The sequence below is a fragment of the Narcine bancroftii genome, chromosome 5 (genome assembly GCF_036971445.1).
Source record: "Narcine bancroftii isolate sNarBan1 chromosome 5, sNarBan1.hap1, whole genome shotgun sequence".
Classification (NCBI taxonomy): domain Eukaryota; kingdom Metazoa; phylum Chordata; class Chondrichthyes; order Torpediniformes; family Narcinidae; genus Narcine; species Narcine bancroftii.
The window spans coordinates 11,823,804-11,848,442 of NC_091473.1; the positions used below are offsets into that span (position 1 = coordinate 11,823,804).

At 38.9% G+C, this 24,639-nt stretch overlaps 1 protein-coding gene across 10 annotated transcripts in view; it reads left to right on the forward strand.

Moving 5' to 3' along the window:
- The window catches only part of rad54l2 (RAD54 like 2), a 219,274-nt gene that overhangs the window by 73,021 nt on the left and 121,614 nt on the right, over window positions 1-24,639 (forward strand). For 9 of the 10 annotated variants that reach the window (XM_069936780.1, XM_069936782.1, XM_069936784.1 and 6 more), the window contains 8 exons: window positions 4,173-4,306; window positions 5,423-5,467; window positions 6,354-6,485; window positions 7,547-7,773; window positions 9,775-9,957; window positions 10,957-11,090; window positions 19,205-19,401; window positions 20,730-21,072. In XM_069936780.1, the coding sequence (XP_069792881.1) occupies window positions 4,173-4,306; window positions 5,423-5,467; window positions 6,354-6,485; window positions 7,547-7,773; window positions 9,775-9,957; window positions 10,957-11,090; window positions 19,205-19,401; window positions 20,730-21,072 (1,395 nt within the window). The remainder of the gene's footprint in view (window positions 1-4,172; window positions 4,307-5,422; window positions 5,468-6,353; window positions 6,486-7,546; window positions 7,774-9,774; window positions 9,958-10,956; window positions 11,091-19,204; window positions 19,402-20,729; window positions 21,073-24,639) is intronic. The other variant, XM_069936778.1, reaches the window with a different exon arrangement.

Below are 24,639 nucleotides of genomic sequence, written 5' to 3' on the forward strand. Positions count from 1 at the left end.
GAAGACTTAAATTTGACAGGAAATCAAAAAAAGGGTTGTATCTTAAAAAAAAAGGTATGTGATACGAAAAGTTTAAGGTGATTTTCGTGATCAGCAGCTCAATCCATAAAATACATCCAAAAACATTGAGGAAGCAAAATCTTTGTTGTCCAATATATTTTGTGAATACATTTACTATGGAGCAGGATTGGGAGGTGAGGGAGATAATAAAGATATGCTAGGGCATGTCACTATCAATAGTGAAGATGTGTTAGCAGTCTTAGGTGGATAAATCTCTGAGTCCAGACCAATTGCATCCCAGAACATTGTAAGAAGACAAGAAGGAAATTGTTAGTGCCTTAATAGACATTTTTAACTTTCACTGAGGACAGAAGTTCTGTAAAATGGCGAATCTGATGTCGTTATTTAAAAAGGGCTGTAAGGATAATCTGGGCAACTATAGACTTATTATTCTGATGTCAGTAGTAGAGAAGCTGCTGGAGAGGATTCTGAGAGATAGATCCTATCAACATTTGGATGGCCAGGGAAAAATTAAGGAGAGCCAGCAAGGAGGTAAATAGGAAAATCTGTACGCTGGCGTCTAATGGAGTACATGGGAAGTAGATTCAAAATTCAATTTATTGTCATGTAATAAAGACAGTGCAATATTACACGAAATTTGTTTTCGTCTGTCGGCAGAAATTGCCTGAAGCACCTCTTACATTCAGAGAAAGAGAAGCAAAAGAGAGTAACTGTGTGTCCACAGATTCGCCTCCAGCACTCCTGCAGCCACACAGTCCATTCGATGCTATCAGTAGCCCGAGTTCCAGATCCAAACCTCCAACAGGATCGGGAACCTTCAGCATACTTGACATTGAGCCAGTCTTCAGCAGTCCATGGTCTGATGTGAATCCCTCAACCTCAGTTGCCAGCAGCCTGCATGTGCTCCTCACCTCGAGTCGCCAACAGCCTGCCACCTGTGTGTTTTTCACCCTCAGCCCTGCACTGGTCCACCGTTGCGGACACCATCCTCTGGGCTGTCTCCTCTGTTTCTCCTTCTCAAATGGGGGTGGAGTGGTCTCCCTGTTTTCTGGTGCCCTGCGCCTGTTTTCTGCTTCCCCAGGAGCCTGCAACCCCTTATGCCTGCTGCCAATCATAGGCATTGCCATCTTGGGCACAGACCCTGTGGTTGCAGTATTTTTAAATAAAACAATTGGCTCCATTTATATGCCATTTAAAGCCTGTCCAGATCTGACACCAATCATACTGGGCGATTGGACCCTGTAGGAGTGCTGTGACTCTGATCTCCATGGGTTCACATTGGTGCAGTGCTGCCATTTCAACAGTGCCACCATTTTCCATTATACGGCCATTGCTTAGAAAAGTTGAAGAGGATTTTTTTAAAATGAATGACCTTGCCAAAAGTAGGTTAGGGTAAATTGTATTAAAATGAATATTTTTATGCAAATACAATATCTTTTTCAAACTTTACTAATATTATTACCTCAAAATTTTTTTCAAGAATTAAATTAACATATAAGAAAATTTCTTTGGAAAGGTAAAATGTCAAGAGTATCGATGGAAAGATTAACATGGAAATACAAATTGGGAGGTTTGCAACTTCCTAACTTTAAGAATTATCAAGTGGATATATTAAGATTTCTTACTTCTTTATTTGAGGGATCAGGAAACTGCCATGTGTCAAAATAGAGATGGATAAAATAGGAGAGAAATTAGCAGAGGTATTCAAAGTTAATAACTGGTGTGAAAGAAGCACCTTTGCTTAAACATTTGATTACTATCTGGATCAAAATAAATGATGAAATTGGAACCAAAGGAAGTATATCACCGAAGACACCTTTGATTCAAAATAATCTTATACCCTTTACTAAAGATAACCAATTTTTAAATATTTCGTTTCATAATGGTATTAAAAATGAGGAAGATTGTTATGAACCAGGTCAATTGATGTCATTTCAACAATTAAGAAATAAATATGGAATAACTCGGAATACACTTTTTTGCTATCTTCAACTGAGAGGATACTCGCGGGAAAAATTAGGTTCAACAATGTACTTATCGGCTTGCAGTGAGCTGGAAGTTCTTATTAGGAGAGGTTGTACTAAGAAATTTATTTCTGCAATGTACTTTTTATTACAAGCAGGTACTATTAAACAGGGAGTTCATAAATCCAGACAGAAATGGAAGGCAGATTTAAACATTACAATTGATGACAAAAGATGGGCAGATCTTTGTCAAGATTGCATGACAAATATTATAAATGTTAGATATAATTTAGTTCAATATAATCAATTATATTTAATGATGCAAAAATTGCATGAAATGAAAATTGGATTTATCAGATAAATGTTTCCAATTTGGTGAAGAAATAGGAACTTTTACATTCTAGTTGGTCATGTTCTAAAGTTAGAACCTTCTGGGTGAATTTAGGAAAGCTTTTAGAACAGATTTTCTATTGGGGAACATAGAAGGAACAAGACCTAAATTAAAATGATCATTTAATCAAGTAAAGTTTAAGAAATAAATATGTATTTCCGACCTCTTGAGACCTGTAATAATTTTCTTCCCTAAAGTCAATATATAAATACTGCAAGATCCCAATTTGTGAGCTGATCCTTTGTGGAATCCAGAATAACATTACCTTTTTCTTACTATTTTTTCTTTAAATCTTTTCATATAACTATTATATATATTTCTATTGTTATATATTTTTTAGTGGGAGGGGGTGTAAGAGGGTGTTATCATTGTAATTTTAAATTTAATCAAATTTTGCTTATGTAAAAGTATATAATTGCATGGATGGAAAATGTTTAAATAAAATATTCAAAAAATGATGCTTTTGAGGTCACACTTGGAATATTGTGTGCAGTTTTAATCACCTAGCTAAGGGAAGGACATTAAAATGTTAGAAAGGATATACAAGTTCATAAGGTTGTTGCCAGGGTTAGGGAAGCAACTGGAGAAACTAGACCCATTTTCCTTCAAGAGTAGGATGTTAAGAGGAAATCTTATTGAGATCCATAAAATAATTGAGGAGCATAGGTAAGATGAATTGTGACAGTCTGTTTCCTAACTTTTAAAAAAGATTAGACATTCAGCATGGTAGCAGGTCATTTTGGCCCACGAGTCCATGCTGCCCAATTTACACCCCATTAACTTATACCTCCGTAAAGTGGCCGAATCATTAAGAAACAGGAGGGCACAATTATAAGGTGAAGGGGTGGAATTTAGAATGAATGTGGGGGGAACAGTTCTTAATGGGAGGTGGGATATAGAATGAGCTGCCAGACAAGATGCCAGAGATGGCGACGTTAGCTTCCTTTTAGAAACACAGATAACTGTATGGATTAGAAGGGTGTGAGCCTCATGCAGGCAAATTGGACTAAAGCAAGAGGTCACATTGTTTGGCATGGACAAGCTGACCCTGTTTCTGTGTTGTGGGTCTCTGACATGACATCTCTGCAATATGAACAAAGTCTTCCTGGGAATATTAAAAGTAACAGACATTTTGTTTTATAAATACATTGAGAAATGATGATGACGAATGCAGGCCTAATAAAGGCAGACGTGAAAAACTAATGGAAAATAAGAGATGCAGACTTGTTAAAACTTTATTCTCTATCATTTGAGGGGTAAATCTAAATAAAAGTAAAATGAGCATTTAATGAGATTCAACCAATAGCAGTTTGCATCAATGCAGGAAGAAAGTTTGGTGTCCTCCCTGCCACTTTGTAACTGGAAGCCTGATGTTCTTATTGTAACACTCCTTCTGTTTTTCCTCTCTGTTGGAACAAATTCAATGAGTCACACTTGATAAATTGGAATTCTGGTCTTCATGTTAGCATTTCATTTGGACGGTACAGTTAACACAACGGTTAGCGCCAGCGACCCAGGTTCAGATCCAACACTGTCTGTAAGGAGTTCATATGTTCTCCCTGTATCTGTGTGGGCTTCCTCCAGGTACTCTGGTTTCCTCCCACCTTTCAACACATATGGGGGGTTATAGGTTAATTGGGGTATTTGAGCAGCATGGGCTTGTGCTGTATATCTAAAAAATGTAAGGCACTTGTACAGCGATGTGCAGTGTTGATTACTTACTGGATTGTATCTTTTTAAGAGAGGCCTTTTTTTCAATGAACCCTGATCTGAATTATTTGTTGTTGGTTTCTCAGAAAATTACTCCGGGAAGATCAACTTGAGGCTGGAACCAAAGCAGCACAACAGGAGGAGTTAGAGCGCCTAAAAAGGCTTGAGCAACAAAGGAAGGAATTTGTGTTACCTACCTTGCCATTTGAATTATTACAAGGTAATATTAGGATATTGACTGCCAGAATGGTCTATTTACTTAGCGTGTTGCCTAGGAAGTTTGTACGTGGCATGATTTTGTTTTATATCTGATTAAAATAGTTACAGTAAATTAAAACTGAAGAAGATTGCGGATACAGGAAATGCTTAGCACATTAAATGGCATCTGCTAACAGATAATATACCAACTAAAACCCTTTGTCAGAACTCGGAAATAGATGAAACAATTTCAGTGTCATAAGGTGGTCAGGGAGGGAATATGTTTGATAGATGAGACCAAATGAGTAAATGTAGCTTTTTAAGGTGGATTATGCTTCTTTGTCTGCATTCACTAATACTTGTTGCAGGGGTTTGGGATATATTGTTTTACTGGCAGAAAGTGGAATATTTGAATCAAAGTCGTAGATGGACGAAGGAGCAACTTTCTTTAATATAGAAAATTTGATTCTTGAATCCTAAAGGCTGCATTGTGCACAGACATATGAGGTGTTGTCCTTGAAGTTAGCATTGGACCTGATTGTAGCAGTATAAAGGCTGCAGGCAGATCAGAGAAGGAGGGGATTAAGAATTCAAATAGTTGACTCCTGTAGACCAATACTTTGCAAAGCAATCACTCAATCTTCCATTGCGTTTCTCTAAATTAAAGGAAACCACATTGTGAACTTTGAATGGAATTCTCATTGCTTTATCTGGAAATACTGTCAGGAACTCTAGATGATGTGAAGGGAAGAGGAGAGAGGACATGGGTGGCTTCTTCTGTAGTTGCACGGGGACTTGTTAGGAGATGGGCAATCATTTCTGCCATCCCCACCAACTGCTGTTGCAGGTTAAGCAAATGAAGATTCTTGTAATTTTTTCTAGCTTGATTTTTTTTGTATTTTTATCTCAAACGGATGTGAGAGCAGCAATAAGGTATTACAGAAGATATGGGACATTCCCAAATGTTAAAAGAGGGAGAGATCAAGAGAGTTCTTGGGAGAATTTTTAAAGTCAGTCTGGATTCATAGAATTGCCCAAGGGAGAGTGAATTGTGAATGTAATAATCTGCTGAATAACAATCTCAGGTCAACTTGACTTAAATGAGGACTTGTTTCTAAAATCTATCTTTTCTTTCCAGAGCCGAATGCCCAAACTTTAAAAAACGAGCCTGTTTGGAATGAAGGTGAACATGTTTTTTTTCCCTGAAGAACTTAATCAGTATCGTCCTAAAGCATTGTGGTCCCTTGCTTCATCTTTTTGCATGTAAATCAATTAAATAGCAATTTAAAATGTCAGGTCTGTTGGAAGGGAATTGCAGGAGAGCTGGGCAATACACCTAGGGCTTCACAGAGCTATTTGGTTACTGTAGTTATGCACACAGAGAAGATGCTGGAATCTTGTTTCGTTTCCCTCTCTAGAATAATTACTAAGTAGCTGGTAAGGCTTTTGTTTAAGTTCATTTTCTCACAAGACAAGATGTTTGACAATGTGGCAATGGTTTTTCCTCTATATATGCACGTACACTCAGCAGATGAGCTAATGTCTTTTAAAATAGAAGCTTTTCCTATGTTATCCAGCTTTGCAATAGCTTTAAGTTATTGCCTTACATTATATTGAGGTTGGTTTATAAAAATCACTGAAATGTTCAGTCCCTATACAACTGATCTTTTATTATGAAGTACTTTAATAAACATTTTCTGTATATTTTAATCTTAAAGTATATTTGCTATGTTTATTAGTAGTAGAGGTGAATAGAAAATGAAAGCTTCAATAGAATTATGTATTCCAGTACAGTATTTAATGCTTTCTGCCATTAGATATACTTTGTCATAATGCATCAGTAAAATACAATTTTCAACAGGAGCTTTCATATGTGTGAACAGAGAAATCTATGAATGCATTTCCTCACCCAGTATTGGCTACCGAGGTCGTGCATGGGCCATAGAAATTTGAGTACTGGGATTGGGATTTGAAAAATATTTAGTGGATCTCAGCAGAGGAAATATTGAATCAAGGACATGGAAATGAACAAATGCAGTTATGCTGATTCCACAATCTTGTCCTTCCAGAGGAAACTGTGAAGAAAGCAGACGAAGTTCTATTAGCCCCACCAAGGCACACGAAATCTGAGGTTATCTGTGTAGACATAAGCAGCGGGAGTGAAGAGGATGCAGCAGGAATAAACAGAGCTGTTAAGGATGGTGAGAGTCAGAAATCTAGATGAATCTTTGCTTTTTTTGTATTAATGATTTCCTCTCTTCCTTGGCTCCAAACAAGTACTCATCTTTTTCCCACCACACACAATAGTTACAAACTCACCTCAGACCGTTGTTCCAAGTTTACTTTACCTTCTTGTGTATGACTTTGTAAATCCTGCTTGCAGTTTTTCCCCCAAGATACTTACCTATTCTGAACGACTCCAATTTGTTGAAATAAATGATAGAAAGCTGCAAGAAAAATGGTAAATAAGAAAGTCGAGGTTTATTTGTGCAAAAACTTTGTTTCACTTCCACATCCCAAATTTTGTGGGATAGGCAGTTGTACATTTAACTGTCTTCATTTCCTCATGAAATTGATAGAAGCTTCCACACAAAAAGTCCCAGAGTTGTTGTGCGTTGGTGCAGTGAATTTTTCTCCATTGATTTCAAAGTAGGTTAGTGTTATTATCTTTTTTAGTTATTTATCTCTCTTTGTTTTGAATATGTATTAATAATTCTCAGGTATCTCTGAATTTCAGAAACATTCAGAAATGTTTCAGGGTTTATGAGAGCTCTGACTGCCACCTGAACAAAAGCCCTTTTGTGTTAGTCAAAAGTTGCCTGCAGTTTTTTTTAGTGGGTGGGCTGTGATTTTGGCATTTCCCGCCCCACCCTACACAGGTACAGGGGTTGTGCCAATATTGTTGAAGTTGGCTTCTCTTGGCAGGTGAATGAAATCTTTGTTCATGGCTTAGTTTAAGTGTCTTACTGTTACAAATACTGCAATATTGAATATCAATCAAATAGACAAGTGAAGCACGAGAACTTGGCAAATACAATTGAATAAATTCCACAAGAAAACTTTATTCTTGAAGTTCCAGAGTTGCTCCTGGATTGGCCATCTCTCATCTATCACTTTCTCGTTTAAACAGTAGTTGAATTAAATGATACGAAGTAAAGATCTCATTCTGAACAAACTCTAAGTTAACTGGAGATTGCATACTTGTGAATGCAAACAGTTGCCATTTTGTGGTAACATCTTATTTTTCTGTTCACCTTTTAAGACGTGATTGAGCTGAGCTCAGGGGAAGATGATTCCCTCCAAATTCTTGACAGTGGATCCAGCAATGAAGAGGCAGAGGTGAATGAAGAGAGCAATGGTGCTCATGTGAATGATGCCTTGAACCAGCCAGATGATCTAGGTCGTGTATTGGTCAACATAAATCATCCCCCAAATGAGCAAGATATTTTCCTGGCACCCCAACTGGCACGGGCTGTCAAATCACACCAGGTAATATTTCATCAACACTACTGTGCACTGCTCTGCAGCAGATATATCTTTTCTAACGTGATCTTGCCAACATGTGAAGTAGTTGGGGGAAATGACTGGTGACAACTCCTATTGTTTCTGGTAATTTAAGTTTTGAATCTTCTGACAACATTAGTGAAATTGACCAAAATGTTGTGAATTTTAATAGCCCCCTTGCATTATTTTCATTGCCAATATTCTGGAACATCTGTTAATTTGTGGATTAGAAATATGTTATTTTAACAGATAAGGCCCATATTCTAGAGGGGAATCTCAAAGTTCTGACAGGCTGAATGTAGGGCATATCTTTTTGCTGGCTGAGAGGGTTAGAAGCAGCATTTACCATCTCAGACTTAGGGAGAAGTCCTTTAGGATTGAGATGCGGAAAAAAATCTTCCTGCAGAAGCTGGAAAATCGTTGAAATTGTCTTCCCCAGAGACACGTGGAGTCTTGGTCATAAAGTTCACTCGAAACAGCAATGTGAGGATAGTGGGGGAACATGGCATTGGGGTAGATCTGTCATGATACTGGTTCATGGACCTATCACTGTTTTTATGTTCTAATTAAAAGTTATATATTCTTAAAAAATCTGCTTGTTAAATCTTTTACTGCTTAATATTTAAGAAATTTAGTTGATTGCGCAGGATGAGCTGTTTAAAGCAAGTATAAAGTTATTGAGCAACACATGGTGTGTACAGACGGTCAGACAATGACCTTGCATCTCTGGGAACTGGGTTTTCAGCACAATTTACTTGGATAAAAACCTTGACCATGGGTCTTGATGAAATGTCTCTCTATTCGCCAGAGTACTTTGTAAACTTGCCAAACTTAGAAGAGATTGAACTTTCTGGCTCTGCTGGAAAAATGGAAATAAGATCATTGGCTTTCTGAGTTATTTCCTGGGTATGGATCAGGAGCTTTTCTTTCTGCACCCTTTTTGTCATTGTTCTCTCAATTATATAAGGAGCACCTAACCTGAGTCTCTCCAACAGTGGTGGCTAGAGAACACATGACAGTCTTTGTATTCTTTGAGGCAGTGTTGGATAAGGTTTGGAGATACCAAGTGCAGCAAGGGGGAAGGGATCCTTTTGGAACATTCAACAGTGTATCACACTCATTCACCCTCTGCATTTCTCACATTTGTAAGTTGTTTCCACTTCTGCTGCACAATAGTATGAAATTTTCAAGTTTCCAATCTGATTCCACTATTTCCATATGTCTCTTGCCTGCTGCCAATCTCACTTTTCTCTTCATGCCCACCTTCATTTGTCCATTTTCACCTCTTGGCCCCTTCCCTACCCCTTATGTTTCCTATTGCCCGCTTCTCAGTTTAATCTTCAAACTCAAGGACCCCGGCCAAAACTGTTAACAGCCCATTTCTCTCCCTGGACGGTGCTTGACCCTCTGAGTACCTTCAGCTTCTCGATGTTTGTTCAGTGCACAAATAGCATACATGTTTCTAATTATTATGTTTTTTTTCCTTCGGATTTCCTGTCCATGTTCAAAATTCAGATTTATTGTCAGAGTACATACATGACATCACGTACAACCCTGAGATTCTTTTTCCTGTGGGTCAGGCAGGATTTCTCCTTATCAGTCGTGCATAAAACTGTACTCAAAAAAAAATGTGTATACAAAAGAGAGAAATGTAAACAAACTGACTGTGCAATACAGAAAATAAATATTCAGTAATAAATAATATGCAAAGTAAAAGTTATTAAATGAGTGTTGTTTAGGAGTCGTATGATGGAGGGGTCGTATGATGGAGGGGTCGTATGATGGAGGGGTCGTATGATGGACGGGTCGTATGATGGAGGGGTCGTATGATGGAGGGGTTGCAACTGTTCCTGAACTTGGTGGTACATGCCTTGTGGCACCTATACTTTTTCCCCGATGTTGCAATACCATGAAAATTTGAGATTTTGTGGTGCCTCATGAGTTGATAGATAACTTGACATTTAAATTCTGTTTTCTCCCACGCAGATTGGAGGAATTCGTTTCTTATACGATAATCTGGTGGAGTCACTGGAACGGTTTAAAAGCAGCAGTGGTTTTGGTTGCATCCTCGCACACAGTATGGGTCTTGGGAAGACCTTGCAGATGGTCTCCTTTGTGGATGTTCTCTTTCGATACACAGAAGCCCGCACTGTTCTTGCTATTGTTCCGGTCAGTAGCTGTAAGCTGCTCCCTTTATTCATGGCAATGAAAGGCATTTGTTTGGAAGGGTCGAGAAGGATGGAACTCATTGTGATTGTACCTTGAACTGGTACCAAGGCCTATTATGATATGAGGGTTAGGCCTTGCGCACACATGCTTGCTTGTCATAATATGGCAGTATGAAATTAGCTTTATTTTTTATTGTCACGTAGTGAAATACAGTGGAAATCTTTTTTCGGCAATTCCAAGGGTAGCAAAGAGTAATCAAGCTCATGTGCAATTTTGTTTAAAAAAGGAGGAAAAGAGAAAAGAAAAGAAGAAATCCTCTCCAGAGACAACTAATGGTTAGGGTCCCTGGATGCTGAGCTGCCTGCTCTTCATCACAGCTCCTGCTTCCCTGCAGCTGCTGGTGTCTGTGGCCTGGCAGAAGACCCGCTTTATCCAGCCGCCTTCGCTCCGCTACCCTGGCAGGGCTGACAGAATCCAAACAGGTTCCTTTGGCTTAACTCCCGGCTGACCTGGTCTGTGGCTGTCCATTACTTCTGTCATATCTCCGAGGCCTGCCCATTCATGTTTGTCATGCTAGCATCATCTCCTGGCTTCACTGTCGCTGCCCAGGCTTCTGCCATCCTCACAACCACTTATTGCCTGGGATCTGGAAAGACTTGATGGGAGCTGCCACTTCCTGTCACCACCACCACCACCACGACCTCAGTTCTACAGAATTCTCATTCAATGGTGTTAATAGTATTTTCTAAAGCTATGCACTAGGTTTGATGCAATTGCTCCAAATGGAGATAATGCAAAGGTACAGTGTTAGGGATGTCTCTTAAAGGTTTGATTATCTGAGTTAGTGCTTAACAAACTAAAAATGCACTGAACTGGTGTAGTTATCTCCGGTGCTCCTATAAGGGAGTTGAGAAAGGTTCTAATTTACCTAGACAGGAAACAAGGACAGAGGGCATGTGCATAGAAAATGTTAGCTAGTTGCATTCTTGTTGGTTTCAGGTCAACACTTTGCAGAACTGGTTGGCTGAATTCAACATGTGGCTTCCAGCTCAAGAAGCACTTCCTGCAGACTACAACCCTGAGGAGATGCAGCCCAGGAGTTTCAAAGTTCACATCCTAAACGATGAGCACAAGTATGTCCTGTTGCATTTTGTTTTTAGGTGAGAGCGTCAAAGGCCTGATCTGACCAAAAGAAAGCAGGCGCTCAAATCTGAGACCTTTTGTAGGATTGAGAAATTCAGACAAAAATGTTGGTCTTAAACCAATGTAAAAACTGAATTAGAATTGATAAATTACGCAGCACGGTTGTTGTAGTGGTTGGCACAACACTATGACAGAGCTAGCGATCTGGTTTCAAACCAACTGCTGTAAGAAGCTTGTACCTTGTCTCCCCATGACCGTGTTGGTATCCTCTGGGTACTCCAGTTTCCTCCCACATTCTAAAGACATATGGGGTTTGTAGGTTATTTGGTCACATGAGTATATTTGAGCAGCGTGAACTCATGAGCTGGAAGGGCCTTTTACCATGCAGTCTCTCTCTTTAAACAAAATCCATTAATATATCAACCACCTGGGTGTTACTAAGTACCACAATTTCAAAATATTGAGTTCAATATTTTTGTACATCATTTTAAACAGTGGTTTTCAAACTGCCCGCCAAAACTCACATTTCACCTTAAGTAATCCCTATGCCATGAGTGCTCTGATTAATAAGGGAAAGAAAAACGTTTGAAAACCACTGTTTTAGTCGTACCTAATTGACTCATTATGTCCACAGTTTCATGACTCCAAAGGAAATGGGCCAATGACAATTTTTCTCAAGCAAAATATTACAGTAACAATTGGGTCTAGAGCAGTGATTCTCAACCTTCCCTTCCCACTCACATCCCACCTTAAGCAATCCCTTACTAATCACAGAGCACTGATGGCATAGGGATTGCTTAAGGTGGAATGTGAGTTTAGGGGGACAGTTTGAAACCACTGTTTTAAACAGAGGTGGGGATTTTTTAAGTCTTCTGATTGTCATTCCTCCCTTATTCAATCCTGTTAATAATGGATCGAGGCTGGCACAGTTAGTGTTGCGGTTAGTGCAATGCTATTAAAGCACTAACGACTCAGGTTTGAACCTGGCGCTGTCTGTAAAGAGTTTGTAAATTCTCCCTGTGTCTGCATTGGATTCCTGTAGGTGCTCCAGTTTCCTCCCACTATTTATTAAAAAGGATCAGGGTTGTAGGTTAAATGCGGTATTTGGGTGGCGCAGGCTTGTGGGCCTGAAGGGCCTGTTACCGTGCTGTATCTAAATTATGATTATTATTAACATCTGCTACCATCAATGCTGCTTGCAATCTTCCTTACTTTTCTCTCCCTTTGTTTAGCACCTTCTGTCAATCACCTCTGCCTCTCCATCTGTCCGTTATCCTTTACCCCTCCATGGTCACCTACAGACCATTGCCCAACCCCTCCCACCCTCTCCTGCACTGGGTCCAACCCGAAACATCAAATTTTCTTTTTCTCCCACTAAAGCTGGTTGACGTGTTAAGTTCCTCCAGCAATTTTGTTTTGCTTCAGATTCCAGCATCTGCAGTCTCTTTTACATCTCCTGCTAGTAATCTTCCTGTGCACAGTATGCAGATGATTTGTCTTCATATTTCAAAATAATGTGTTTTGACAACATTTCAGAAACATGCTGCTTTGCTATATTCCTGCAGTTTATTTCCTACATGACCATTAACATAGTAAATGTTCCAAGTTTATTGTCTGACTGTCATATGCAACCAAATAAAAGAATGTCTCCGGACCACAGTGCACACACAATACATGGCACAGAGTGATCACGTAAAAACATAAAGATATAATTTAAAATAAATAAATATGAATATTTTGGGTGATATACTCAGTTACAGTATATTATTCATCAATCTCACAGCCTACAGGAAGAAACTGTTTCCCAGGCTGGCAGTCTTGATTTTGATGTTCCTGTACCATCTTTTTTTAATTTTTTTTTAAATTTTTCCCATTATGAACCTATTAACCAAAATACACACAAACATTTCCATCTTGGATATCAATCATTTTAGGGGGTGGAGGTCCGCGGTAGGCCCTCTCTGTTGTGTTCCATGTACGGTTCCCAAATTTGTTCAAATCTTGTGACTTTATTTTTTAAATTATATGTTATTTTTTCCAATGGAATACATTTATTCATTTCTATGTACCATTGCTGTACTCTCAGGCTCTCTTCTAATTTCCAAGTTGACATTATACATTTTTTTGCTAAAGCTAAGGCTATCATAATAAATCTTTTTTGCGCTTCATCCAGTTTGAGGCCTAATTCTTTACTTCTTCTATTACTTAGAAGAAAGAAGTCTGGATTTTTTGGTATGTTGCTTTTGTAATTTTATTTAATACCTGATTTAGATCTTCCCAAAACTTTTTCACTTTCTCACATGCCCAAATTGCATGTACTGTTGTTCCTGCTTCCTTCTTACAGCGAAAACATCTATCTGATAATGTTGGATCCCATTTATTTAACTTTTGGGGTGTGATATATAGCCTGCGTAACCATTTATATTGTATCATGTGTAACCTCGTGTTTATTGTATTTCTCGTAGTTCCGGGGCATAGCTTTTCCCATATTTCATTTTTTATCTTTATGTTTAGATCTTGTTCCTACTTTTGTTTGGGTTTAGAGCTTATTTCATCATTTTCTTTCTCTTGCAGTTTGATGTACATGTTTGTTATAAATCTTTTAATTATCATTGTGTCTGTAATGACATATTCAAAGCTGCTTCCTTCTGGTAACCTCAGCCTGCTTCCCAGTTTGTCCTTTAAGTAGGTTTTCAGTTGGTGGTATGCCAACATTATACCATAAGTTATACCATATTTGTACTTCATTTGTTCAAATGATAATAAATTATTTCCCCCCAAAAAATTTTCTATTCTTTTAATCCATTTTCTCTCCCATTCTCTAAAGGAAAGGTTATCTATTGTGAAAGGGATTAGTTGATTTTGTGTCATTAATAATTTTGGTAGTTGGTAATTTGTTTTTTTTCCTTTCTTCGTGAATCTTCTTCCAAATGTTGAGCAGATGGTGCAGTACTGGTGAACTTCTATATTGCACCAGTTTTTCATCCCACTTATAAAGTATATGTTCTGATACCTTCTCCCCTATTTTATCTAGCTCTATCCTGGTCCAATTTGGTTTTTCCCTTGTTTGATAAAAATCTGATAGATATCTTAATTGTGCTGTTCTATAATAATTCTGAAAGTTTGGTAGCTGCAAACCATCTTGTTTGTACCATTCTGTTAATTTATCTAGCGCTATCCTCGGTTTCCCTCCTGCCATGAGAATTTCCTTATTATTTTCTTTAGCTCATTGAAGAATTTCTCTGTTAAGGGAATTGGTAACGATTGAAATAGGTATTGTATCCTTGAGAAGATATTCATTTTAATGCAATTTACCCTTCCTATCAGTGTTAGTGGTAAATCTTTCCAATGTTCTAAGTCATCTTGTAATTTCTTCATTAATGGCTGATAATTTAATTTGTATAGATGGCTTAGATTATTATCTAGTCTAATACCTAGGAATTGGATTGCTTGTGTTTGCCATTTAAATGGTGATTCTTTCTTAAACTTTGTGAAATCCACATTATTCATTGGCATCGCTTCACTTTTATTTGTGTTGATCTTTTACCCCGATATTTCTCCATATTCCTTCAATTTCTTATGTAATTCTTTTATTGCTAATTCTGGTTGTGTTAAAGTATACTATGACATCATCTGCAATTAGACTGATTTTATATTCCTTCTCTTATTTTTATCCCTTTTATTTTATTTTCTGTTCTTATCAGTTCTGCCACTGGTTCTATTGCTAAAGTGAACAGTGAGGGAGATAGTGGACATCCCTGCCTAGTTGACCTGCTTAATTTAAATTGTTTCGATATGTATCCATTTACTGTCACCTTCGCCATTGGACCCTTATAATCCAATTAATATATTTCTCTGGTAGGTTGAACCTCTGTAATACTTTGAATAAATAATTCCATTCTACCCTGTCAAAGGCTTTCTCCGCATCTAAAGCAACAGCCACTGTTGGCGTCTTATTTCCTTGTACTGCATGTATTAAGTTAATGAACTTACAAACATTGTCTGTTGTTCGTCTTTTCTTAATAAATCCAGTTTGATCTAGTTTTGCTATTTTTGGTACACTGTCGGCCAATCTGTTTGCTAATTGTTTTGCTATTATCTTATAATCTGAGTTAAGTAGAGATATTGGTGTATACGATGCTGGTGTTAGTGGATCTTGCCCCATCTTTGGTATTACTGTAATTATTCCTGTTTTAAATGAATCTGGCATGTTTTGTGTTTCTTCAATCTGGTTCATTACTTCCAGGAGAGAAGAAATAAGTAACTCTTTAAATGTTTTATAGAATTCTATTGGGAGTCCATCCTCCCCAGGTGTTTTATTGTTCGGTAGCTTTTTTAATATATCCAGTATTTCCTCTATTTCAAATGGTTTTATCAATTTGTTTTGCTCCTTTTCTTGCAATTTCGGTAGTTAAATTTTAGCTAGAAACTCATCTATTTTGTCTTCTTCCCCTTCATTCTCAGTTCAGTATAATTGCTCGTAGAATCCCTTGAAGTTTTCATTGATCTCTTTTGGGTTATATGTAATTTATTTGTCCTTTTTCCTTGATGCCAATACTGTTATTTTAGCTTGTTCTGTTTTAAGCTGCCAAGCCAGTATTTTGTGCGTTTTTTCTCCTAGTTCATAATACTTCTGTTTTATTTTCATTATGTTCTTCTCCACCTTATACGTTTGTAGTGTTTTGTATTTTATTTTTTTGTCCGCCAATTCTCTTCTTAAGATACTAGTTCTTTTTCTGTATTTACTATTTCCCTTTCCAGCTATTCTATTTCCCGATTGTAGTCCTTTTTCATCTTAGTTACATAACTTATTATCTGCCCTCTGATGAAGGCTTTCATTGCATCCCATAATATAAATTTGTCTTTCACTGATTCCATATTTATTTCAAAGTACATTTTAATTTGGCGCTCAATTAATTCTCTAAAATCCTGTCTTTTAAGTAGCATGGAGTTTAATCTCCATCTATACGTTCTTGGTAGGATGTCCTCCAGGTCTATTGCTAATTACAGGGGTGAGTGATCAGATAACAATCTAGCTTTATATTCCGTTTTCCTAACTCTCCCTTGGATATGGGCTGGCAACAGGAACAGGTCAATTCATGAGTATGTTTTATGTCTACTCGAATAATATGAGTATTCCTTCTCCTTTGGGTGTTGTCTCCTCCATATATCCAAAAGTTGCATTTTCTGCATTGATTTAACCATAAATTTGGCTACTTTGTTCTTTCTGCTAGTCTTTTGTCTAGTTTTATCCAACATTGGGTCCAAATTAAGGTTAAAATTCCTTCCTGTCAATATATTTCCCTGCGTATCTACAACCTTCAAAAAAAATCTTGCATAAACTTTTGATCCTCTTCATTAGGAGCATTGATCAAATTCCAGAATTCTGAATATATCTGATACTTTATCATTACATACCTCCCTGCTGGATCTATTATTTCCTTCTCTATTTTGATTGTTACATTTTTATTGATTAATGTAGCTACTCCTCTGGCTTTTGAGTTATATGATGCTGCCATTACGTGCCCTACCCAGTCTCTCCTTATAATCATATAACCATTTACCGAGTGGAAACAGGCCATGTTGGCCTTTCGAGTCCGCACCGGTTCACTAGAACAAATCCACTAGCTCAAATCTCCCGCTCTCCGCCAATAACTCTCCAACCCCCTCATTTCCATGTGCATGTCCAACCTTCTCTTAAATGACAGAAGGGACCCTGCCCAACTATCTCATTCGGAAGATCATTCCATTCTGCCACCACTCGCTGAGTGAAAAAGCCATTGACCTCATCGAACGCCCAGACGTGTAGGAGGTCATTTGTGCCAGGTCTGATACCCTTATCCTCAATTGGGCAAGGGTGTTAATTTCTTGTTTTCCACTTCAGTTAGATGCATGTCCTGCACAAATGCTATATCTATTTTTTCTTTTTTCAGTAAGTTTAATAGCCTCTTCCATTTGATTTGGTTATGTATTCCGTTAATATTTATAGTCATATAGTTCAACATGGCCATCTCTACTTTGTTTACATCTCATTTCTGCTTCCTCACCTCCACCTTTCCCCTTTTCCCCATTTCCATTTCTCAGTTTTCTTTTTTTGAATAGTGACTGTTATTTTCTCCCACCCAACCCCCTCTAGAAAAGACTTTTATCTTCACATTACAACAAAGCTCCCCCTCTTCTCTTTTTCTTGTTATTTTTTATTTTGAATTTTTTTTAACCCTTCCTCTTTTTTTCCCCCTTCCTCTTTTTTTCCCCCTTCTCCCTTACTTCCCTTTTCTTCCCTCCTTTAGTTCTTACTGATACATTATTTTTACTTCTTTCATTCTTTGTTCTTGTTACATCTCTTCATCTCTGTTTCTAATCTTGCAGGCATTCTGCAAATTCTTGTGCTTTCTCCGGATCTGAGAACAGTCTGTTTTGCTGCTCTGGGATAACTATTTTAAGCACCGCTCGATATCTTAACATAAATTTATAGCCTTTCTTCCATAGGATCGATTTTGCTGTGTTAAACTCCTTCCTCTTCTTCAGGAGCTCAAAACTTGTGTCTGGGTAGAAAAAAATTTTTTGACCTTTGTATTCCAGTGGTTTTTTGTCTTCTCTCATTGCCTTCTCCAATATATTTTCTCTTGTTGTGTATCTCAGGAATTTTATTAAAACGGATCTTGGTTTTTGTTGTGACTGTGGTTTCTGGGCTAATGTTCTGTGTGCCCTTTCTATTCCCATTCCTTCCTGCATTTCTGGCATTCCCAGGACTTTTGGGATCCATTCTTTTATAAATTCTTTAAATCTTTGCCTTCTTCATCTTCTTTAAGGCCCACTATAGTTTTCCATTATATCTGTCTTCTGAGCTAACAACTCCTGTGTTTCTTTAACTTTTTTGTCACTTCCTTCCAATTTTCTTTTTAATTCGTTCACTTCCATTTCTACCGTCATTACACGTTCTACCACATTTTCTAATCCTTTCCCTACATCTGTTATGACCAGCTCTATTCTACTCAGTTTTTCTTCTATACTTTTCATTTTTCTTTTCATTTCACTAAATTCTAGTGTCAACCATTCTTTTAATGCTTTCATTTGTTCTTGAAAAAAAATTTATCTATGTACTGTCCATTCATTTTACCTCCTATTCCTCTGTGCAGAGCTTGGTATTCTTCTTCTGTGTCTGCTCTTGGGTTTGTGTCTTCTATTTCTCTTCCTTGTATCTGTGTCTCTTCTGACTTTCTTGTTGAGCTGTTTGTCTCAGTTTGTTGGGTATTTTTTTTTTCCATGGTTTCTTGACGTTGATCCTCTTCTGGGCTGGTTATCTGTTGTGTCTCTTGCTTCCTTTTTTCTTTTTCACTCCTCCCGTTCCCATTGCTTTCTTTATCTTCCAGCTGGGGGCCTTGCTGTCGGATCTCTCTCCGCTGTTCGTGTGGTGGAATTTCACTCCACAGCTGGTCCCCCCCGTCCTTGTAATGCGCGTTTGCGCACCCTTGTTTGGCTGCCATTTTTGCAGTCCCGCGGTCGGTGGGTCGCCGACCTGCGGGGTCTCCACTAACCTCGGGGAGCGGGCTCCTCTTTGCATGGCGGGTCCCTGCTTTTTCGTGCAGGTAAGGCCTTCACCTTTCTCTTCTGGTATCTTTCTTTCCTCTCCCTGTTGTTTTTGGCTTTTCTTTCTTAGGTGCCATTTTCTCCACACCTATATTTTTTATTTGCTGTGATTTGTGTGTCTGGGGCTTTGCTTTTTCTTCAACAGTTAGCCTGTGCCGTTCCATCAATAAATAATTATTTGTACTCATTTGTTCAGTTGCTCCCACCCCCTCACCAGTACATGAAATACAAGACTCACTCACATCTCCACTAAAGCAAGATATTAGTGGTGGGAATATATTACACATGGATTTGTAACTAATTTTTAGCTTCAGGAGAGACATGGTGACCATAGTTGGTCAGAATTAAGCCCATGTGAATTGTGGGATTGTATAAATCAGAGTTGTGCTCCATCAATAGTAACAGTGCCCATAAATTTGGATGTTTTGGAACTGGAGCGAAGGATCTTGGATATTGAATCCAATGCTACGTTCATGTGATCAGATTTTCTGCTAATTCCTCTCCTTCCCTGTAGAACAACTGTGGCTCGTGCCAAGGTTATCAATGAATGGTCGACTGATGGTGGCATGCTGTTAATGGGGTACGAGATGTATCGACTGCTTTCACTAAAAAAATCCTTTGTTAGCGGGAGGAGGAAGAAAACAAAGAAATCTGCTGGACCTGTGATTATAGATTTGGATGAGGAGGATCGGCAGCAAGAACTGTTGAAAGGTAATGATGAAAATGTTCAGTATCGCAGACCTCTTATCCCAGTGCTTTTCACTGTGTAACTGTTAGGCAGTTATTGTGCATGCAGCAGGAAACCATATGCAGTCAAGAAATGAAAAGCCTCTTGATGGCGAAGAAAATTACATTTTGAGAATTTTATGCTGTTCTGGGAAAGAGGAGACTTCAATATAAATGGATCTTTGCTTTAGCATTTCATCCAAAATGTGATGCTTCAGACAAAATGCTCTCTTAGTTCTCACTCACCCAAACAGGTGCTTCGTTTTAAAAATAAAACAGCTATAATACTATACATTATATTAAATTATAAGGAGATCATAAATACAAAAGTCTTACAGAAGAGAAACAGCCCCTTCAGTCCATGCTGACTGAGTTGTCTACCTAAGTGAGTCCAATTTGCTTTCATTTGCCCTATGACCCTCTGAAACTGTTTAATCCATGTACTTCTCCAATTGACTTTTAACCATTACAATTGTACCCATCTTAAGCATTTCCTCTGACAGCTTGTTTCATGTACCCACCACCCTCTGTGGTAAAGGTGCCTCTCAGTTCCCTTTTGGATCTCTCCTCTCTCACCTTAAATCTGTGCTGGCATTTTGGAGAAATACAAAACTGCTTTCTCGGACAATTTCAAGCCCTTTGCCCAACCAAAGGAAATTAAAATTTCAAGTTCAAGTTTATTTGTCATCCTATTGTACCAGTACCACCCGACAAAACTGTGTTATTAATTGCATGAAAATATTTAATAATTTGCAAAACCTCTCTCCAAATTCAGACGTTACAATCTGTTGACCCTTGATTCAACAGGAGTTATAACATGGAACATGATGCCCAAATTAAACAAAAAAAGCCTCATGCTGACTGTGTTCACAAAAATTAAATCTTGTTACCTAGAGTTTAGCTGGACTTTTACTATGAAACACGATAAACTTGCTTTTTGGGTTATTGGCTCCGATAATTCAATAGTTAGAGCACTGGGCTTGTAAACCAGGGGTCGTGAGTTTGTTCCTCGCTGGGACCTCATTTCTGTGAGGAATGTCTGACAAAGTGCCGACTCTCTGTCATGTGATCAGATTTTCTGCTAATTCCTCTCCTTCCCTGTTAAACAATTTCATGTATGAGAATAATGGAACCTTCATTTTTCTGGGCTGAGGAGTGGGAAGAATTAAAGTGATTTAAATGTAATTTCTCCAGTTGGAATAACTTGCCTTATCTAGTGAGTCAAAATAGAGGGACATTTTACTGTATTACATTAAATTTATAGTCTATTCTACTTCCTTTCATTTGATTGGATTTTTAACTTTATTCCTCAGGCATTGAGAAGGCCCTCTCAAGACCAGGGCCCGATGTAGTTATTTGTGATGAAGGCCACCGCATAAAGAATTGCCACGCCAGTACATCTCAGGCCTTAAAGAGTATTCGTTCACGCCGGCGGGTGGTCCTAACTGGATATCCTCTTCAGAACAACCTCATGGAGTATTGGTGCATGGTAGACTTTGTCCGGCCTGACTTCCTTGGCACCAGGCAAGAGTTCAGCAACATGTTTGAGCGGCCCATCCTGAATGGGCAGTGTATCGACTCAACTCCACAGGATGTCCGCCTGATGCGCTATCGCAGCCATGTCTTACACAGCCTGCTGGAAGGATTTGTGCAAAGGTGAGAACTTGGATGAGAGACTGAATGGCAAAATCACTGGTTAGACAGAGAAAACAATGAATCTGAAGTAGTGGGCACTCTTCTTGTGAAGTGTTTGAAGGCCTTTGGATAAGGTGCAATCCAGTTCATCAGAATGATACTGAGGTCAAATTATGAGTGCATACTGTGGACATGTTTCCTTAAAAGGAAATAAAAACATGACATCCTTTGATTAGAGAAGGCTAAGATTGCATGACTAATGCTTTGTATCCTCAAAGCTGTACACAATATGCTACAGCACAGTACAGGTCCCATGGCACACGATATTGTGCCGACCTACAGTATAACCCTACTCAACAATTTAAAGTTACCTTCCCTACCTCAGACCCATAACCCTCTATTTTTTTTGCATCTATGTGCCTGTAAAAGAGTCTTTTAAATGTTGCATTATCCTCCACCACAATTCATTCCAGGCACCCACCACTCTGTGTATATAAAAAAAAGCATATCCTTGATGTCTCCCCTAAACTTTCCTCGCCTTCTACAGATGTTCTCTGGTATTTGTTAATACTGTTGCTTGGATAAAAACTATCATTGGTTGTCCACCCTATGTATGCTCTGATAATCTTGTAGACCTCTAATAAGTCACTTCTCATCCTTCTTTACTCCAAAGAGAAAAGGCCAAGCTCTGTTATCCTTGCCTCATAAGACATGTTCTTCAATCCAGGCAACACATCCAAAGAAATCTCCGCTGCACCTGCTCCATAGTTCCCACTTCCTTCATGTACTGAGGTGACCAGACTGAACACAATATTCCTAGTGTGAACTAACCAGAGTTTTATAGAGCTACAACATTATCTCACAAGTCTTGAACTCAATCCCCTGACCAATGAACGCCAGCATACCATAAACCTTTCTAACTACCCTATCAACTTTAATGGCAGCCTCGAGAGATCTGTGGATTTGAACCCCAATATCCATCTGTTCTTCCACACAGTTAAGAATTCTGTCATTAACCATGTACTCTGCCTTAAAATTTGACCTTACAAAACGTATCACTTCACACTTATCCAGATTGAACTTGATCTGCCACTTTTCTATCCAACTCTGTATCCTATATATATCCTTTGTAAACTTTGACAGCCTTTTGCACCATCCACAACACCGCAAACCGTGTCATCGGAAAGCTTACAGACCAATCACACTACTTCTTTGTCCAGGTCATTTATAAAAATCACAAAGAGCATGGGTCACAGAACAAATCTCTGCAGAACTCCACGAGTCACTGACCTCTAGATAAAATATGTTCTATCTAACACAGTATGTTTCCCCATATCCAAAAAGCTTTGTTTTTCAGTTAATTGGATCTTTCAGATAACTGAATAATGGCTTTAAGCAGCCCTAATACCAGCAGCAAAATGCTTGTATCAGCAGATAAACAAAACAAAAAACACAAGACTTTTCAAGCATGAAATAATGTTTAATTCTTACCTTAAAAACATGATCTCAACTTACAAAATAAAATAAATGTAGCAACTAAAGCTGCCAGAAAAACTTTGCAGTTAACTGAATTTCAGATATGGGGAAATCTTTCTTCTTTGGCTTGGCTTCGCGGACGAAGATTTATGGAGGGGGTAAAAAGTCCACGTCAGCTGCAGGCTCGTTTGTGGCTGACCAGTCCGATGCGGGACAGGCAGACACGATTGCAGCGGTTGCAAGGGAAAATTGGTTGGTTGGGGTTGGGTGTTGGGTTTTTCCTCCTTTGCCTTTTGTCAGTGAGATGGGCTCTGCGGTCTTCTTCAAAGGAGGCTGCTGCCCGCCAAACTGTGAGGCGCCAAGATGCACGGTTTGAGGCGTTATCAGCCCACTGGCGGTGGTCAATGTGGCAGGCACCAAGAGATTTCTTTAGGCAGTCCTTGTACCTTTTCTTTGGTGCACCTCTGTCACGGTGGCCAGTGGAGAGCTCGCCATATAATACGATCTTGGGAAGGCGATGGTCCTCCATTCTGGAGACGTGACCCATCCAGCGCAGCTGGATCTTCAGCAGCGTCGACCTCTGCCATCTCTGCTTTCTGCAGGCAAGCCAATTCTGAATGAGTTTACCATGGGGAACCTTGCCAAATGCCTTATAAAATCCAAATAAAACATATCTACTGCACTAATTTCATCATTTTTTTTGTTACTTCCCTAAAAAACTCAATTAGGCTCATAAGGCATGACCTTCTCCTCACAAAGCCATGTGGACTATCCCTGAGAAGACTATAATTCTCTAAATGCTTGTAAATCCTGTCCCTTAGAATCCTCTCCAATTGCTTGCCCACCGCTGATGTAAGACTTACTGGTCTATAATTCCTAGGATTCTCCGTATTACATTTTTTAAACAAGGGGATGACATTTGCCATTCTCCAATTCTCCGCTACTTCCTGGTCATCAAGGAGATGCAAAGATCATTGCCAATGCCACAGCAGGCTCTTCCCTCACTTCCTGCAGTACCTGACTGAATATTAAAAATCTATGCTGACCAATTTACCAAAGTATTCACAGATATCTTTAATATCTCAGTCCAGCAGGGCATGGTACCCACCTTTTTAAACAGGGATCAATCATACCAGTGCCCAAGAAGAGTGCAGTTACCTGCCTTAATGACTATCAACCAGTAGCACTTTCATCAACAGTGATGAAGTGTTTTGAAAGGCTGGCGATGAAGCCTATCAGCCTCTGTCTAAGTGGTGACATGGATACATTCCAATTTGCCAATTGTACTAACAGTTCTATGACAGATGCCATCTCTATACAAAGCCCTGGAACATCTGGACAGCAAAGATACATACATCAGGATGCTCTTTATCGACTACATTTTGACATTTAACATCATCATTTCCACAAAGCTAATCCGCAAACTCCAAGACCTGGGAGTTAATATCCCACTGTGCAATTGGATCATGGATTTCTTCACCTCCAGACTACAATCAGTGAAGATTGGTAAGAACTCCTCCACAATCTCCATCAGTACCGAGCACCACAGGGTTGCGTTTTTAGCCCCCTGCTCTACTCATTTTACACCTACAACTGTGTGGCTTGGTATGATAATAACACCATCAACAAATTTGCTGACTCTTCCACGGTAGAGGGTTGTATAAAGGAAAGGGATGAGTCAGCATAAAGGGTGAAATTGAGAACTTGGCTGAATGATGCACCAACAACAATCTTGCACTCAATGTCACCAAAACTAAGGAGCTGATTGTCGATTTCAGAAAAGGAAAGCCAGAGGTTTATAATCCATAGATCATTGGGAGATCAAAGGAGGAGAGGATGAGCACATTTAAGTTCTTGGGAGGATCTTTCCTGGACCCAACACACCAATGGCATTGTGAAGAAAGCACGTCGGCACCTCTACTTCCTCAGGTGTTTGCAGAAGTTTTGTATGATACCATAAACCCTGGCAAATTTCGACAGATGTGTGGTGGAAAATGTCCTGACTGGCTTCACCATGCTCTGGTATGGGAACACTAATACCTTTGAGCATAAAGCCTTGCAAAATGTAGTGGACGCAGCCCAGGATATCACAGGCAAAACCTCCCCACTATT